Source organism: Cynocephalus volans, chromosome 7 (genome assembly GCF_027409185.1).
Source record: "Cynocephalus volans isolate mCynVol1 chromosome 7, mCynVol1.pri, whole genome shotgun sequence".
NCBI classification, from domain to species: Eukaryota; Metazoa; Chordata; class Mammalia; order Dermoptera; family Cynocephalidae; genus Cynocephalus; species Cynocephalus volans.
In genome coordinates this window covers 12,870,936-12,891,519 of record NC_084466.1, presented here as the reverse complement: position 1 = coordinate 12,891,519, position 20,584 = coordinate 12,870,936, and the positions used below count along the sequence as shown (strand labels likewise).

General features: G+C 33.5%; 1 protein-coding gene across 5 annotated transcripts in view; it reads left to right on the top strand.

The window, feature by feature from the left end:
• The window catches only part of PCCA (propionyl-CoA carboxylase subunit alpha), a 411,013-nt gene that overhangs the window by 255,875 nt on the left and 134,554 nt on the right, over positions 1–20,584 (top strand). For all 5 annotated transcript variants that reach the window (XM_063101797.1, XM_063101799.1, XM_063101796.1 and 2 more), the window contains one exon: positions 16,588–16,690. In XM_063101797.1, the coding sequence (XP_062957867.1) occupies positions 16,588–16,690 (103 nt within the window). The remainder of the gene's footprint in view (positions 1–16,587; positions 16,691–20,584) is intronic.

Below are 20,584 nucleotides of genomic sequence, written 5' to 3'. Positions count from 1 at the left end.
AGGAAGAATGACTACTGACCATTGAATCGAACAGTGTGGAGGTCACAGGAGACTTTGTAAGAGCAGTTTTAGAGGGTGGCATGTGCAAAGTGGTGGTTAAAGTTGGATTCATGTAAGTTTAAGAAAGAATAGGAAGAGAGAAATTGGAGACTGCAATTACTGGCAACTCTTTTGAGTATTTGCTTTTTTGTACGTATATACATACAATCTTATATCTTGATTTTACAAAAATCAGACATTTTATCTGTAAGGGCGTCTTTTTTTTTTTTTTTCTTTTCTGACTGGTAAGGGGATCGCAACCCTCAGCAAGGTGCTGTCTGCACCACGCTCAGCCAGTGAGCACACCGGCCATCCCTATATAGGATCTGAACCCAAGGCCTCGGTGCTACCAGCGCCACACTCTTCCGAGTGAGCCACGTGGCCAGCCCAAGGTTGTCTTTTTTAAAACCACATCATTATGTTGTCAGCATTTTGCCATGTTAAATTTTGTTTGAAAAAGTAGTTTTCAAAGACTGTACAATATTAGTATTTTAAAAATTAACATATGAAAGAAAATCATGCTTTGTAGAATTGATAAATCTAGATAATTGATTTGCATTAGGATGCAATATGTTATATTATTGGTCACTGGCACTGCAGACTGTGATTGTGTACCCCAGATCTCTTAAATACTAAAAATGCATACACTGAATTCTGTATAGCTTATTTTATTTATGGCACTTCCTCTATTCAGTTATTCAGGCTAGGAAAATTAGAGTTGTCATTGGTGCTTTTGGCTCCTTCACGTGGCACTGAGTTGTCAGAGCGGTTGGCCTGGTGCAGTGAGTGGAACCAGCACTGAGCAGCATGTCTGGGAGCAGAAGTTTGGTTCCAGCTCCACTGCCATGTGCTGAAGCGGTGGAGGCCTTTGTGCAGAGTGTTTCAACTGCTTGGACTACAGTTTCCTCCTCTGAAAAAATGGCAATGTTGTACTGGATGATTCCTGAAGTCTTTTTCAGCTCTCATACTATTTGCATTGCTTGAGGTCATAGCTTTTACTTTTTTGGTTTTTGCTTTATCCTTACAGTTTCTCTCTTAATATTTGAGCAGAAGTTAAAGACTCAGAAAGAAACACCTTCAACATAGCCTATGTTAATATTGATGACAGTGGTTCAGCCTGAAAGGATAAAATAAAGCACTCGCTTTTGAAGAGGATAATTTTGGCTGTATGGAGTCAGTGTATAACCAGCATTTTGTGCTCAGACTTAGTAGAACATGTCAGGTATCTTGGCTGGCTGTGTGCAGTTTGTCATCAGTTTAACTCTTTCGGTCACATAGCATAATGGGACATTATAGTCAATTGAGATCTCTCTGTGCAGTTGTTGTATCCACACTTGTATTGTATTTTCTTTCCTCATCTGGTTTCCAGAGAAAATAGAGAATCAATTTTTTAGTGATTTGTACCTGACACATGCAATTATCTTTCTTTTTTTTTTTTGCTATTAAAGAACAGTGGCTTTTCCTGGTTTGAAACATACAATTTGTTTCCCTACTATTGAGTTTTTAAGTGGATGATAAAAGTTTAAGATTTTGATATGTGATCTTAATCATTGAAAGGTAACTGGGAAAAGAAACAGAAAAAAGCAACCAGGTGAAAATAACTCACACAAAAATGCAAGTGTTGTACAATTGCATATTGACTCTTACTTAAACATTTTCTGAATTTAAAAGGACATGTCAAATTATGACACATTTACACCATCTACAAAAATAAAACACAACTTTAATATCATATTTGTTTAATGTATGTTCTCAAATAAGCCTTCATTATGACAATGAAGTTGATGTTCTGATATCTTACTATATAGTTAAAAATAGTGCTTTAGGCACATTCACAAACATACATAGCCATACTGTGTCTTTGGAAATAAACTACTTCCATTTAAGCAAATAAATCCCCTAAAAGCAGCAAGAGGGGAGAAAACATTAATTTAATCATTATCCTTAGGCTTGTCTTTTTACTATCTCTGTTATGATATTTTCAGTTATTTAATATGACCATGTATTGGATGATTTAGAAAACTATGTGAGATTAATGACAAAATATTGATTAAGTGGATAAGATGGCGTATTTGCACATTTTTTGCTAAATATCACACCTAAAAAATTTTTTTTTATTTGATTCTACTATAAGAGTTGAATGGAAGACAGAATAGCCTCATTATTATAGGAGAATTTCTCTGTTCCCTGCAATGATTCCAAAAGCTCTTGCACACTTCATCAGTATTATTGTAATTCTTTGGCTGCAGGATATTTGGCAGCTGTCGCACCCCACTGGCAAATCCTATTCATGCTTCTTTCCCATTCACCATTGCCATTGGAGAATTGATTTCTCTCTCCTCTACTCTAACCTTTCCCAATTCATTTTGGATTGTTCAATGTGAAACATTTTAATTTCATATCATACAGCTATTCAGCTCACAATCCCTTTTTTAACCTGTCACCAGGGTAACAGCATAGCATGTTTTCTTTAGGCAATCAGGTTTTTATTTCACATGTTTAATGTTGCATTAAATGTTTGCATTTTGTTTAACCCCCTTTAAATACTTTGAACTCTGGATATGTTTTATAGGGTAATGAAATCCTTGATTTTTGAATTGAAACTAAACCAACACCATCAGTGCATTTACAATAAAGTGTCAAAAGATTAATTTACATAATACAAAAATTATTATTAAAAATCCAAGTTAGCTGAACTGTATAAGTCAATTTTCTGTAGGTGATGAAGGAATATTTGTATATATTTGTTTTCGGCAATGTTTCAAAAAAGGACTTAAAAGTGATTTAGAGAGATTTGTCAGTGAGATAAGTAAAACAATTTAAAAGAGTAATGGAATCTGTACAAATAGGAAAATATACCTTTTGAAGGCATTACTTGATTTTTTTCAGTATAATGCTTTTTTCTTTATTTGCATGTATAAAAACCATGATGATTTATATATATGAAAATGTATTGAGTAATAAGACCAGTATGAGGTTAAAGACCTCTTCTAGGAGATTGATTTGGGCATTGTGTCATTAACATCTGTTAATCAGTTTACTTAAGGAGTACCTTTTCCTTAAAATAAATAATTCAGTAATAATAGATGGATGAAGATGAAAATGTGTATGTTTAGATCTTGATTTTTTGAATTGAACTGAATAGACTTGCACTTTCCTTTATAGAGCTACCATTTTGTCTTTTCAGCCTTATCCGAAATAATACTTTCAGTGAAATTTGTTCTGAATAAATTCAGTGGAATTGAGAAAATACTGAGAAATATAAAGAAATGTGTAAAAAAGGAAGAGCAGAGTCTAGTAATTCATGTTGTTTGACAACACTGTTGTTTTAAAAAGTATTATTAGCATAGTAACCTCTTTAATGTCCTTATATTCCATTATAAAATCACTAAAGTTTTCACATTATTCTATAGCTCTCTGAATTAAGCTGCCCATTTTTTTTTCCTTTAAAGCCATCTTTTTTCTTTCTTTAAGCGTGTATGTATTTACTATTTATCTTATTCTTGATATGATTCTGTTTGGAAATTCTGTTTTTTCATAGTGTGTCAGTCTAATTTAATATTTTGAGTGCTCATGTGTAACTAGTAGCCCTGGATCTAGATAACACTGCTCTAGATGACCAGTGTTCTGACCATCCACTTCAAAAAGGTCACCTTCTTTCAGTAACTATCTTATACTTTAATGATGATAACTTTTTACCTTCAGAATTTGAATTACTATATCATTAAAAAAATAACAAATAGTTCTCCATGTGATGAAATTCCTGGGCTTGTAGTAATAACTAAACAGTTCCTGCTCATTAGAAACCTTAAATTTAAGTGGAATAGGTAGACATTAAATGATGAACAACTCTGAAGTGTGCCAAAAAGGAAAAGTCCAGATTGTTGTCCTGAGGAGGGGAAGGAATCTAATTTCGAGGTATGCCACATTGTCTTACGCAAAATGTCCACTTTTCAATAATAACTTAAAAGATATGCAAAGAAACATGAAAGTATGGCTCATTCACATGATAATAGGTTAGTGGAAACTGTTTAAGAGGGAGCCCAAATGTTGGACTCATTTCACAGTGATCTTAAGCTGTTATCAATATGTTAGAGAAGTAAAGGAAATGAAGTATGAATAATTAAAGGACAGTATGGCAGACAAGTATAACTAAAGATAAAATATCAATAAAGAGATAGAAACAGCGAAATAGCAAATAAAAATTTTGAAGGTGCAAATTACAGTGCCTAAAATGGAAAAGCTTATTTGATGGACTCAACAGTAGATGTTAGCTGGCAGAAGAAACAATCAAAATGTGAAGATGTGTCAATTAAGGTAATCCAGTGTGAGGAGCAGAAAGAAAAATGAGGAAAAATGAACAGAACCTCAAAGACCTATGAGTTGCAGTTATATGTACCAACATACATGTGCTGGGAATCCCAGAAGGAGAGGAGAAAGGAGCAGAAAGAATACTTAAAGAAATTAAGGTAAAAACCTTCCCAAATTTGATTAAAAAAAACCAAAAAACATTGATCTGCATATTCAAGAAGCTTGGTAAACTCCACATTGGATAAACTCAAAGGCAGCCACACTGACACACATCATAGTCAAGCTGTCAAAAACCAAAAAGAGTCTTGAAAGCAGCAAGTGAGAAATGGTTCATCACATAAAAGGGACCCTCAATAAGATTAAGAACTCACTTCTTATCAGATATCCTGGAGGCCAGAAGAGAATGGGATGGCATATGTAAAGTGCTGAGGGAAAATGTCAACCAGTAATTTTATGTCTAGCAAAACTATCCATTAAAATGAAGGAGAGGGTTGGCTGGTTAGCTCACTTGGATAGAGAACAGTGCTGATAATACCAAGGTGAAATGTTTGATTGTTTGATCCCTGTATAGGCCAGCCACGGAGAGAGAGAGAGAGAGAGAGAGAGAGAGAGAGAGATTAAGACGTTCCCAGATAAACAAAAGCTGACAAAATTTCTCACTGGCAGACCTGCTGTACAAGAAATAAGGGAATGTTCTTGAGTCTGAAATGAAAGGACACTGAACAATAACTTAAATATCTTTATATGAAGATATAAAGAGCACTGGTAGAGATAACCACACTAGTAAATGTAAAAAACAGTATAAGTGTGTGTTTTACTTTGTAAGACTCTTTTCTTTTTTTTCTGATTTAAAAGACAACTGCATAATGTAGTGATTATAAATTTAAGTTGATGGACACACAGTGTGCACAAGTGTAATTTGTAACAATAAGAGGACAAAGGAGGGTGGGTCAAATGAAGGTGTATTGGAGCAAATTGTTTATACACTATTGCAATTAAGTTAGTGTCAATCCAAAGTATATTGTTTAAATGTAAGGTGTTAATTGTAATCTCCAGGGTAAGTACTAAGAAAATAACTAAAAAATATAAAAGAAAAATCAAGGGAATTACAGTGGGATACTAGAAAATATCTATTTAAAACCAAAAAGGCAGTAATGGAGGAATAGAGGGAAAACATGATATGTCATGTGGAATGCAAAAAGAAAAATGGCAGATGTAAATTCTATGCAGTGGGTAATTATATTAAATGTAAATGGATTAAACCTATTGATCAAGAACAGATATTGGCAGAATGGATAGAAAAACAAGATTAAACTCTATGCTTTCTATAAGAGACAAACTCTAGATTCAAAAAGAAAAATAAGTTGAAAGTAAAAGGATGGAAAGAGGTATCAGACAAATGTTATAATAGTAATATTTCAGTGTTTTATTATTGTAAATATGCTGATATCAGGCAAAATATTCTTTAAGACAAAAATTGTTACTGGAGACAAACAGGGATATTTTATAATGATGAGAGAGTCAATCCCTCAGAAGGTTATAACAACTATGAACATATATGTACTTAATAACATAGTTACCATATATATGAAACAAAACAGAGACAATTAAGGGGAGAAATAGACAATTCAACAATAGTAATTGGAGACTTTACTACCCCATTTTCAATAATGGATAGGATAACGAGACCAAAGATCAGCAAGGAAGTAGAAGTCTTGGACAACACTATAAACCAAATAGACCTAACAGACATCTGTGGAACAGTCCATCCAACAATAGCAGGATATACCACTTCTCAAGAGCACATGTACCATTCTCCAGGGTAGATTATATCTACTATACCATACCATGTTATATGCAAGGCCAAAAAACAAGTCTCAATCAATTTGATGGGATTGAAATGATGCAAAGTATGTTCTCTGATCATACTGAGTGAAATTAGAAATCATCAACAAAGGAAATTTGGGAAGTTTATAAATATGTGGAATTAAACAGTGCACTCCTAAATAGCCAATAGCTTAAAGAGGAAATCACAAGGGGAACTAGAAAATATTTTGAGATGAATTAAAGCAAAAACACACTATTGAAAAACATATGGGATGTACATAAAATAGTGCTTAGCAGAAAATTGAGAGCTGTAAACACATATATTAAAAAAAGAAGAAACATTTCAAATCAATCACCTTATCTTTCACTTTAGGAAATTTGAAAATGTAGAACAGTCTTAAGAAGCAGAGGGAAGGAAATACTATAGATTAGAATGGAAATAAATGAAATAGAGAATAGGAAAACAATAGAGGAAATCAATAAAAGCAGAATTTGGTTCTTGGAAAGATCAATAGAAATGACAAAACTTTAGACAGGCTGGACAAGAGAAAAAGAGAGAAGAATCAAATTGCTAACATCAAGAATAAAAGAGGGAGTACGCTGACCTTACAAAAATTAAAAGGATTATATAAGACAATATATATAAAATATATATATAAGTATATGCCAACAGATTAGATAACCTAGGTAAAATGGACAAATGCCTAGAAAGATACAGCCTTCTTACACTTACTCAAGAGGAAGTAGAAAATCTAAATAGAGCTATCACATGTAAAGAAATTGCATTAGTTACTACAAAACTTCCCAGAAAGAAGAGCCCAGGACCAGATGGCTTCACTGGTGAATTCACTGAAACATTTAAAGAAAAATTACTAATTCTTCATACACTCTTCCAAAAATAGAAAAGGAGTGAAAAAATCCCAACTCACTGTACAAGGTCAATATTACCATGATGCCAAAACCAGAGAAAGATGTCATAAGAAAACTAAAGACCAATATCCCTCAAAAATATTAATGCAGAAGTTCTCAACAACATACTAGGATGCTGAATCCAAAAGTACATGAAATGGTTATACACCGTAATCAAATGAGATTTCTCCTAGGAATACAAGGTTGGTTTAACATCTAATAATCATTGAATGTGATACACCATATTAATAGAATAAAAGACAAAAAACAAAGAATTATCTCAAATGCAGAAAAAGCATTTGACAAAATGCAACAAACTTTCATGATAAAAAACACTCAGCCAATTAAGTATATAAGATAACTTTCTCGAACTGATGAAGACCATTTATAATAAACTCACAGTTAAAAATAAAAGGCATCTAGATTGGGAAGAAGTAAAATGATCTCTGTTTGCAGGTCTTGTATATAGAAAATCTTGAGGAATTCACCAAAAATAATTAAAACTAATAATTGATTTCTGAAAATGTACAGAATACAAGAATAATATGTAAATATCAATTTTTTATTTTTATATAGTAGCAATGTATAAACCAAAATGAAATTAACAAAACAATTCTATTTAAAACAGCACCAAAAAGAATACAGTACTTAAATATAAATTTTTTAAAAGAAGTGCAAAACTTGAATGCTAAAAACTATAAAACATTGTTAAAATAAAGATGACCTAACTAAATGAAAAACTCCCTGTGTTTATGTATCAGAAGACCTAATACCATTAAGATGGCACTACTCACCATATTGATTTACAGATTTTAAGGACAGTCCCTATCAAAATCCCAGCTGCCTTTTTTACAAAAATAGACATGTGATTCCAAAATTTGTATGGAAATACAAGGGACCTGAAATAGCCAAAACAGTCTTGAAAAAGAAGATTAAAGTTGGGAGACTCATACTTCCTGATTTCAAAACTTATTACAGAGGTACAATAGGCATAGTTGTCTGTTTTTATAACTTTTATTCAGTATTATCTTGGAGATCCTAGCCAGTGCAGTAAGAAAGAAAAAGAAAGAAAAGGCATAGAAATCAGAAAGGAAGAAGTAAAGTCATTTCTGTTCACAGAGGGCATAATCATTTGCATAGAAGGCCTTAAGGAATGTATAAAACAATTGCTGGAACTAATAAATTTAGCAAGTTGCAAGATAAAAGTCAGTCAAATATAAGTTACATTTTAATAAACTAGCAGCAATGAGAAAAATGAAAATTAAAGTTTCATTTTAACGTAGCATTAAACTACTTAGAATAACAAAGTAAATTCAACACTGTTACTAGTCAGAGTACTAAGGCATAAAAAAAATAAAGCATGAGGATTAGAAAGGAAGCTTTCTAGGACAACTTAATTGGTTACTTGAAACTCTAAGGAATCTATCATATAACTAATAAAACTAAAATAAAAATAGGTATAGATTTTAAAAAGACACTAAGGACTGACACGAGAGAAATTAAAAATATGAATAAATATGATCTGTGTCCTACTGATGGAACAGAGGAGAAAATATTATTAAGATGTCATTCAATTCAACCCTATATCCTATTAGGGTTGTATTTGGAGAAGGGGTGGAAGAAATTGGTACTTTGGTTTTGATATTTTATGGAAATACAAAGGGACCTAGAAAAGCTAACACAGTCTCACAGATGAACAAAGTTGCAGGACTTGATCTACAAATTTTCTTGGAATGGCCTTCACCACTATCTCCCATCATATAAGAGAGTTAGAGATGAATCAGTTCTATGTATAAAATCTCTAAAAGAAAATATATGTGTATATCTTCTGAACATTGGTATAGTCAAAAAATCTTCTTAGCAAGGACACAAAAGCACTAAAAACATTAAAGGAAAAATTAATGTTGAACTTTTTAATATTAAAAACTTACATTAAAACAACACAAAGATACCATTACATACCTATTAAAATGTCTAAAATCTAGAACACTGAACACAAAATGCTGCCCAGGACCTCTCATGCATTGCTGGTGGGAATGCAAAAATGGTATAGCCACTTTGGAAGACCGTTTGGTAGTTTCTTACAAAACTGAATATAATCTTAGCATACAATCAAGCAGTTGTGTTCCTTGGTATTTACCAAAATAAGTTGAAAACATATGTCCGCACTGAAACCCGCACATGAATGTGTATAGCAGATTTATTCATAATTGCCAAAACTGGGAAGCAACCAAGATACCATAAATAGGTGAGTGGATGGATGAAGTGGTACATCCATACAGTGAAATATTATTCAGCAATAAAAAATGAGCTATAAGACCACAAAAATACATGGTGGAAGCTTAAATACATATTGCTAAGAGAAAGAAGCCAATTGGAAAAGGCTACATTCTGTATAATTCCAGCTATATAATATTCTGGAAAAGGTAAAACTATGGAGACAGTAAAGATTGCCAGGCATTCAAGGGAAAGAGGAGGGATGGATGAATAGGTGGAACACGGGATATTTTGGGGAGTGACACTATTCCATGTGGTACTGTAATGGTGGATACATGTCATTATACATTTGTCAAAACCCATAGACTAGGTAATACAAAGAGTGAACTCTAAAGTAATATATGGACCTAAGTTAATAATAATGTGTCATTATTGGCTCATTAGTTGTAACAAAGGTACCACACTAAATCAAGATATTAAAAAGAGGGAAATCATGTGGGGGATGGGGTGGTTGAGAATGTATCTGGAAACTCTGACCTTCCTGTGCAATTTTTCTGTAAACCTAAAAGTACTCTAAAAAATAAGGTCTATAAATTTAAAAAAAAAAAAAAATCAAAAAACAAAAAAAAACTTACGAAGGAAAGACATTGTTAAAAAAAGTTAATAAGCCACAGAGGAGAATATTAGTAATGTATAAATCTGACGAAAGCCTTTATTCCAAAATAACTTTCATAAATCAGTAATAATCCCAACAACCTAATAAAAATGGGCAGAAACTTGAATACAAATTGACAATAAGCACAGGAGGTCCTCAACATTATTAGCCATGGGGGAAATACACATTACACTCTAATGAGTTTGGTTTCACAGCCACTAGCCTGGCTAGAATTATAAAAATTGACACCACCAAATGGTGGAAAGGAGTGTAGAAATGTTAGAATACTTTGGAAAACAGTTTGGCAGTTTATATAAAATTAAACATTTACTCTAGGATAACCACTTCTAGATTTTTCCCCCACAAGAAGTGAAAACATCTGTCCTCAAAAAAGAACTTGTACAAAGAATGTTTATAGCAGCTTTGTTTATAATAGTCCCAAACTAGAAACAACCTAAATATCCATCAACAGAGGGATGAACTAATATTAGCATATTTGTACAATAGAATACTACTCAGCAATAAAAAAAGAATGAACTATTCAACCACGTGGATGAACCTTAAAAGCATTATATTGAGGAGAAAAAAAAAGCCACATACACATACAAAAAAGTACCTTTGAAGTCTGTTTATATGAAGCTTTAGAACAGGCAAGTATAATCTATGGTTGACTCTTGGCAGGGGGAGTGGTGAGCAGGGTGGATTTACTGAAAAGGCAAATGATGAAGATATTTGAACTTCATTGTATGTAAATTGTATATTAACTTTAAAAAAAAACAAAATTGTTGAAACAATAGAGGGGGATTTCAGATATTTCTGGAATTATGATAAAAATGATGATGATAACTAAGTCTTACTTAGCATTTATGTGCCGAGCACTAGTCTAAGCATTTTATACCTTTTATCTCATTTAATGGGTTAGATATTCTTACCCTCTTTATTTTACCAATAAGGAAACTGAGGCACAAGGAGGTTGAATAATTATGGAGGCCGCACAGCTTTTGCAGGTTTGCACTTGGTCAGTCAGATACAGGGGCTTGCATGGGTGGCAGCTATAATATGTTGCCTTTTCTGACTAATTGTGTCCAAACTCTAAATTGAGAGCCTTAATTCATTATTGGTGGAAGAAGGAAAGAGGGTGTGCATAATGTTAAAGTGTACACAATTGTATGTAACACTTGGTATTCGATTCCAGATTCAGATGCCATTTGTGTAATTATCTGCAATGCTAATAGCACTAAACTTGGGCATGTTCCCTATTTCTCAGCACAATTTTGCGATACAGACTTTTCTATACAGTCTCATATTTTTGAATGTACACATTTTAAATTGCATATAGGCAAAATTCTAACCTCCTCCATGCCAATTCCTGTAGCTTTGAAGAGTTTCTCTGAATATGCTGCTTTTATCTTTCTTTTGCAGTGATGAACTTTAATGTTGGAGTGTTGTAAGTTCTCACATAATAAGGCTTAGATTTTGTTTGGTTTGGCAGTAGACTTCTGTTTGAAATTCCTTTAATCTGTTCATTCCATGCTATTTATATTCATTTTGATAGCTGATGGCTCTGAAGAATTTTATATGAATTTATTGCACTACTAAAACTTGTATTTGTTGCTCTTCTTCCATTTCAACTTGCTGAAAGTGAGTTTTTCAGCCAATTGCTGAAGTTTTGTCTTCCTTGGAGTTGTTTTTTTTCCTCCCCCCTAACCCGGGAGAAATGAGAAACAATTCATATACTAGATCTAAAGTTTCATTAAAATTGCTTATGCCCTGTCTCAGGCATTTTAAGTGGGCCATCTGTCCAAACATCTCTCTCTTTTTTTTTTTCTGATCATTTCCTCGACTTATTCATGAGCCATGGGAGGGCTCCTTTGTAGTCTCTATGTAGCTAGTTCTGTCTACCCCCACTGAATACATCTATGTGCTTGCATAACATATCTTTTCACCGTGCTAGAAATTCTCTGAACTTGGTTCAGATGAATGGCCCACTTTCTGAAGGCCTTTTTCTTCCTGCAAAGATTTGTATGCACAAACTGACCTCAGTGGCTGTGGAATGCAGCGTATTATTCTTGATCATTTTACAGACCACCCACTGTGAAAGTTATGATAAAACATTTCTTAATGATTCTTTGACCATTAGCATTATTTTAACTCACTGTTTTCACTACTAAATAGGTAGTGGCACAATCAAAAACCAGCTTTTCTGAGTGTCTGATAATATGCTTTTGAGATGCTTATAATCCTTGCTAACTGAAGCTGTGTTAGTCCTCATATTTATATAAAATCTACTTTTAAAAAATGACATGTAATAGGAATGTATTTAAGTTAGTATTATTTGCACATTTTTGAATAAAATATTCCAATAAATTAAATTTGTTAGTATTAATAGTGATAATCAGCTGATGGTTTTTCACCATAAAATGTAGAAAAATTTAATTTTGTTGAGCATATTCATTCTGGTTGGCTGATGGTAATCAAAGTGGACAGGCCTGGGTAAGGGCTATTATTTGATTTTATGTGAATTCCTTTTCACTGGGTTTTTTGTTTGTTTTTTGAATTAGCAGCTTAATTCATATCAGCTTTGCAGGTGACTGATAAGTTGCACAGATTAAATTTTTGATCAGATGACAGCCTCTTTCCCTAGAAACATGCTTCAGTAAAGGAAACTGTTTTCTGTGTCATTACTGTGGAGAGCTGAGAGAGAGAAGCTCCGTGGCCTTGCCCCCTCTTTTCAGAGAGTTGTTCGTAAAAATTTTCTCTGAGACTATTTTGACTTGAATGGATATGTGTAATTCTTTTTAAAATTTAAAATGTAACTTTAGGTCATTGTTACCATCATAAACATGTTTGTACTTGTTGAATTGATATCAGTATTTCAAAGTAATTATTATAATTTACTTTCAGTGATTTTGGGGAAATAAGGAACATATGCTCTCAGATTTTTACATACTATTATTTTTATAGTTTATTACAGTTTATTTCTACTGCAGAGTATATTTGTATTTGCTAATTAACTGGCGTATGTACCCAAACCATTCATTTAGTTAAAAACAAAAACAAAACTACTTTCAAACTTATGTAAAGCCAGAAGGAATCTTAGCAAATTTTGTCTGTAGAAGGGTGAACCCATAAAGAGATTCCACACTTTTGACTCTTTTTGGTATCTTGAGGTCTTGCTTTCACAGTGAAGCCTCTTTCCTATATCCTATTAACATATCACCTTAAAAGAAATTGTTAGAAAAGCACCACTTCAGGAGTTAAGTGCTCAGAAGCAGCAGCATCTTCCCATGACCTGCTCAATTCTGCACTGATCCATTTTTACAGGTGTGGAAATTTTGGATCAAGAGGATTGAATGATTTCTTAGGTATATTGCTAGTAAGAGAATGGGCTGAGATTTAGACCTCAATGTTTTAACCCAAAAGCCTGTGCTCTTTTTATAAGGTCCCTCCTGGGGCAAGTTATAACATATATGAAACAGATGTGGATCAAAATAAAACAATGGAAAAATAAATAGTAGTTAGGTTCTGAAGAGTGGCAACTACAACTAGCCACCATCTGTAAGATCGCTTTCTGTGGGAAAATGTGTTCTGGGTTGGAACAGGATGTCAGGATCAACAACTTCCCAACTCCCATGGAAGCAGAGGCTTGTTACATAACTGAAAAGGGTCTCAACATTTACTTCAAAGAGTTGCCTACATCGGGCCACTAAATTTTGAAAAATACTACAGCACAAAGTACAAGTTAAGTGGAAGAGAGATCTCTGAATTTGTGTAATAATTAAGGAACAGTTTATGAGGGAGGTAATATCCTTCTTGAAGAATCTGTTAGTTTGAGAAGCAGAGAGTAGATGGAATCCAGAGTTTCTTTAAAGGAAGAACGTTCAGTTATGGGGTAAAATAAATAGATAGACCTAGAGTGGGGACTGATCATCGGAATAAAAGTTATCATTTGTATGCCTTGTTTAATTTAATCCTCAATACGTCCCTGTTAATGCAGATACTATTGTTATCTTAATTTTATGCATAAGGAAACTGAGACTTAAACAATTTGCTCAGGGTCAGAAGTAAGAAATGGTGAGCTTGGTTGTGTTCCAACATCTTGGAGTCACCTGAGCCCGAGTTCCTAACCACTGTGCTTAGTTCTCCATCACATATTAGGTTGGCTTAAGGGTCTGGCCTTGCAGATACTCTGAAAGTCAGAGAATAGTCAGAAATAAAATTGGATACAAAGAGCTGAGCCTTACTTTTAAGGAACTTGAATGGTAGGTAGGTTAATTAAGGTTTAACTTGGGGTGAAATAGATAATTATAAAACAATCCACGAGTAGGGAAGTGATGTAATTTTTGAGGAAAGCAAAGATCTAAGAAAGCCATGTAGCACAGTAGTCTAGCAGTGAGGCAATTTCTGTCATCACCAATCCCCTGAGAGGTTGGGGTATTGACCTCATTTGCAGGTGAGCAAAATGAAGTCTAGTGAGGTGATATTTGCCTTCCACAGACGCCCTGGGAGCATCTAGGAGCTCAGGGCTCTGTTCTCCCTGCGCAGTTCAGCCTCTCCTGCTGCTGTGCTTGGCACGGAGTAGGTGCTTCTCACATTCTTTGCTACTTATCCCTTGGCCCCTTTGCCGCAACCTGTGCTAGGAGCTAGGGATGTAAAAACACAAAATGATCTTGGTCTTTTAGAAGTTCACAGGCCAAAGGGGGAAACAAACATATAAACAAATGCCTTGTAGAATATTGGTCAAGCACAGAAGCACCCTCTCTCTTTCCTTCTTTCCACCCACACCTCGTCTTCTTCCCCCTCCTCCTCACCCTCCTGTGTTGTCTCTCTCAACCTGTTTATTCAAACTCTCCTGTGTGAAGCTCTACGCTCTGAAACAATCCTCTTCAAATTGCCAAAAAAGAATCTTCCAGGCCTGTGTGTACAGTGTTCATTACTGTTGGTGCATTTTTCTTTCATTTTTACTTCTATACTATTTAAAACATTTCCTCATCTTCAAAAAACAAATTGAAGTAGTGGGCTAAATACAACTACTCACCTATATTATTAATCATCATTTGTTAGGAGTTGTGACTAGAGGTGATTTAATTATAATTATAGTTTTTTGGCTATGACTTTTTTTTTTTAACTGAATACACAGAGCATTCTTTTGAAATTTGGGGGGTTTAAATGAAAATGTAACCTGCAACATTTTTTTCAGAGCAGTGGCTTAAGCTAGAGCCTGGATTCTACAAATGTTAATGTTTAGTGCTTAGTAAATATTACTTCACAAGTATAAATAATGTAAGCATGCAGTAATTAAATTAGGTTAATTCTGAAATTATTAAATTTTTGTTACTTTAAAAACTTGTGGGAAACATGTTTGTATTCTAAAAATGTTTTTTTCATGGCTGCTGGACCTAGTTTTTCTGGGTTACATTAAACTGACCATATGCAGGAAGAGAGCTGTGTAATAAGACTAGCATCTTTCAGAGATGTGGAATCCTTTTTTTGGATTTTAGGCCATGGGGAAAACCAGGGTTAGACAAGACATAGATAATGTGTAAGTTCCCAAGATGGGAACCACATCTTATTTTTCTTTGATGCCCCAACAGTTAGTGCCAAATATTTAGTATTTGTTGAACTTGTAAGTCATTCAGGTTATTTTCTTTGTTTGTTTTGTTGTGGCTGTGTTTTGTTTTAGCAAAATTGTGATATTTTATGTAAAATATAGTTTATAATTTAAATGTAATATATAGTTACCCTGTTATATAAAAGCATATGGGTATTAAGTTGGTATTTGAATAATTCTTAAATCAGTTATTAAAATTTTGTAGATTTGTAGTAATAAATGTGAGGTACTTCAAAAGTTTCATGGAAAACTATAATTAAAAAATAATACAGGTTGGCTCGGTTGGTTAGAGCTTAGCCTTATAACACCAAGGTTATGGGTTCAGACCCCATGCCAGCCAGCTAACAACAACAACAACAAATTTTTTCATGAATTTTTTGAAGTACACTCATCTCGTTATAAAGTAAAAAGTTTATTACAAAAAATAACATATCCTAGCTAATAGTATACTAAGGTAATTTTTGTTTTTGTAATTGACATCATTAAGGAACATTCTGTATTTTACAATAGAATAATGTATGGAGGTTTGTTCTTTAATATATTTTTAGTCTCATTAACTATGAAGAACAAAATAAAACTCAAATAATTTCTAGGTCAGATCATGCTGACTTGTAATTTATTTTATGTCTCTGAAGTTGAAGGCAAGGCTTAGTTGTTTATTTTATTGTAATTTTTAAAAAACCATCTTGAAGAATAACCGAATATGGAAAAAATTAGTATTTTTCAAGGAAGATTAATTTGTGAAAGACCATCACAATTAAGCAACTCAATTTCATAGAATAGGTGATGGCACCACAATTACCTGAGAATGCTGTCGTCAGTATACCTGTTTTTCTAAAGTCTCTCTAGTTTAAATCTGAAATCTTTTTTCTAAGGGTGGAACCTTTTAAAATAAAATGTCTTGAAATACATTCTTCGGTAGTTTTACCCTGCACACGTAATGTCAAAGGAAAATTAGTTTATTGAGAGAGAATAATATAAAATTATTAACTGTTTTTCTTTTCTCTCTCTGCTGCAGAGTCCCTATTATTAAACAAGACGTGGTTAACTGGGAGCTCTCAGTAAAGTTGCATGATGAAGTTCATACTGTTGTAGCATCAAACAGTGGGTCAACGTTCTCTGTGAGTTTCATTTATTTTTTGGGTAATCTTGAAATTATCTATGAATATCATCTTTTGAATTTGTAGCATAGCCGTGTATTTGTTTCATCTTCTTTAGAAAGCTGAATATAAATGGAACTTTTTCTTCTCTTATGCTAATTAGGAAATACATGTCTAGAATTAGCCACGTTCTAAACCTACTTCCTGATACCTGATTCATTTTTCATTAGTATTACGGAGAGTTTACCTTTGTTATAGAGATGAGCTTCTTTAATTATAATCCCAAACGTGTGATAGCCATGGTTGATAATCATTCTTTTAAAACAAGTAATCTGAAGCCTCATATGACATTATTCTTCACATTTCATGTTGTGAGACATTCTTGGGGCTAAGTTTACCTTATGGTGACATTGTTTTTGTTTTGTAGAACTTAAATCCCTTGGATAATATCCATGACAGACCTATGTTAGTTTGAATTCTGGTTTATAGTGAACAGTGTTGCAGTAAGATTTCAGTGTTTATACTGTAGTCTGAATAATACATTTAAATCTGTGATTTGAGATTGCCAGACTATGTATATAATTGCCAGATTATGTATATCTACATCTCTCTTCTTATGGCTAAGTTGCATTGAAATGTCATTTTGTTTGAGGGAGACAAATGAATTTTTATGAGAAGATTGAAACAGGATATGAAAATCAAAATATCATTTCACTCAAATAAGACCTGGTGAGGCTTGAGGGTTATGGCAGTTTCTTGATCTCAGTGAGAAGATACTACAAGTTGAGGATTTATGAAAATTTGTTTACTCAACAGATACTTATTTCATGCTACTATGTGCCAGATTAGTGCTAGGCTGTTGCCTTAGAGAAGCTGTATGGTAATCAGACTCACAAATAATTGAGATTAATTTGTGAATTAAGGGTAGTCTCCTTGCTTTTCTTTAAATTTTGTGATTCATTCCATATGCCAAGATTGTTAAAGCTTTGTTTACTGAAAGATGTTTCACTTAACTCTCTTGAAATGAAAGCTTCGATGGAGTTGAACTGTTGCCTTATGTATCTTTTGTGATTCTTTACTTTCTTCCTACCTATATGATCATTTTTTAAAATAAGTGTTCCAAGTGGACACTTAAGCATACATCAGGCTGAATAGCAAATTTTATGAATTGAGTAGTGAAGAGTATTAATATATTGTAACATTATCCTGGGGGAAGTTATCCTTATGAAAATCTAAACTTTAGCATAATTTTCAGTTCTGTATTGAGTCATCATTGAATCTTTACTGTAATCTGGTATTCTAATATAATATTTTAAAAAACAATGCCTTGCCTTAATAAGAAAACTGCCCAGATTATTTCTTAGAGTTCTTATTTCTTTGTGCTTATTTCAGATTCAGTTTTGGAAAACTAGACATCTCTGGCCTGACTGCTCGAGTGATGTCTTTTGAATTTTTTCCTGTAGAATTATCTCCAGCTTCACTTTTTAGCTCAGGAAGAAAACAAGGCTGATTAACGCATTGAAATTAGTATGTTAAAAATTTCCCTGGAAAATATCTACCTTAATACATAGCATCAAAAATTACTTCCCATATTTATTGGCTTAGCCACTATCAGAAGCATCAACAGCCTAATGAAAAACATTTGGATTGGCTACTTTCATTTGATATCAGTATTATGAAAGGAGGTAGGTTGAAGAGTGTGGAGTAAGTAAAGGCTCATTGGTATGAAGATTTCAATATTGTGGCACTATTATCTGCTTTTGGGGTTGCAGAAGCAAGAGCTATGATTGTTTACTTGGTTTCCTAGATTGCCCACTGCCACATCAAGAAAAAAATTAATTAGCCTAAAGGTGACAGTCTAGGTCTGGGTTATTGACTCCAGAGATAGTACAGGCAAAGTCATATTTATGTAGCCCACACTAAAGCTTCAGGTACCCTATGCTTTCAGAGTTCTTTTATTTAATTTTTAAGAATTTAAACTATAAGATATTTCAAATAAGGAAATTACAGCAAATATGCAGATTGTCTGCACAGATCTCCTATTAAAAAAGAAAAACTGTGAGACTCAGTCCTTTCTACATCATCTCATCCTGCTCTTTTCCTCCCCAGAGGTGGCATCTGGACTTAAGATGCTATGTGTCCTTCTTGTACTTGTTATTACACTTTCACTACATATGTATGTACTACAATAATGGTGAAAAAAAGTTGCAAAAATATACAAACTTAATGATTCTATTTATGTAAATTTTAAAAGTATACAAGCAAAAACAATTCCATTTACAATAGCATGAAAAAGAATAACATGCTTAGGAATGTATTTAAACAAGGAGGTGAAAGATTTATACACTGAAAACTGTAAAACTTTGCTGAAAGAAATTAAAAGACACAAATAAATGGAAAGATATCCCTCTTGTGTTAGGGATTAGAAGACTTAATATGGTTAAGATGTCAGTACTACCCAAAGTGATGTACAAATTCAGTGCAATCTCTGTCAAAGTCCTAATGATTTTTTTGCAGAAATAGATAAATTCATGATAAAATTTGAGTGTAATCCCATGAAACCCCCAAATAGCCAAAACAATCTTGAAATAGAAGAATAAAGTTGAAGGCCTTATACCACCTGATCCTAAAACTTGTTAGAGCACGGTGTTATAGCACCAGGGTCTAAGGGTTCGGATTCCTGTACTGGCCAGCTGCAAAAACAAACAAACAAAAACAACTTTTTACAAAGCTACAGGTATCAATACCATGTGGAACTGCTTAAAGACAGATACATAGACCAATGGACTAGACTAGAGAGCCCAGAAATAAACCCTTGTATATATGGTTAAATGATTTTTTTACAAGAGTGCCATGACCATTTAATGGGGGGTGGGGGCGGGGCAAAACAGCCTTTTCAACATGTGGTATGGGGAAAGCTAGATGTCCACCTGGAAAAGAGAGAATTTGGACCCTTACTTTACCTTTACCCCTTACTTTACCTTTACTCCTTATACAAAACTAACTCAAAATGGACCAAACACCTAAATGTAAGAGCTAATACTATAAAACTCTTAGAAGAAATCATAGTAGAAAAGCTTCATGATATTGCATTTAGCAATGTTTTCTTGGATTTGATGCCAAAAGCATAGGCAACAAAAGAAAAAATAAATTAGATTACATCAAAATTAAATATTTTTGTGCATGAAAAGATACAATCAACAGAGTTAAAAAGGCAACACAGAATGGGAGAAAATATTTGCAAATCATATATTTGATAAGGGGTTGATATCCAGAATATATAAAGAACTCTTAAGAACTCAATAGCAAAAAACAAACAACACAATTAAAAATTGGCAAAGGAGTTGAATAGACACTTCTCCAGAGAAGATAGGCAGGTGACCAATATGCACATGAAAAAATGCTTAGTATCACTAATCATTAGGGAAATGCAAATCAAACCCATAACAAAATCCACCTCCTACCCATTAAGATGGCACTATCAAGAAAGCAGAAAATAAGTGCTAATGAGGGTGTGGAGAAATTGGAACCCCTGTGTGCTCACTGATGATGGGAATGTAAATGATGTAGCCACTGTGGAAAACCGTCTGGGCATTCCTCAGAAACTGAAAAGTGGAGTGACCCTGTAATCTAGCAATTCCACTGCTGGGTATATTCCCCCAAAAAAAAGCAAACCTGAAAGCAGGGCCTTGAAAAATATTTACACACCCATGTTCATAGCAACATTATTTACAATTGCCAAAAGACAGAAACAATCCAAGTGTTCATTGACAAGTGAATGGATAAATGAAATGTAGTAAATACAAGGGTACTTCATAAAGTTACTGGAAAAATAGAATTAAAAGATACTGTGAATCCTTCCATGAACTTTTTGAAGTACCCTTGAACACACAGTGGGATATTATTCAACTTTGA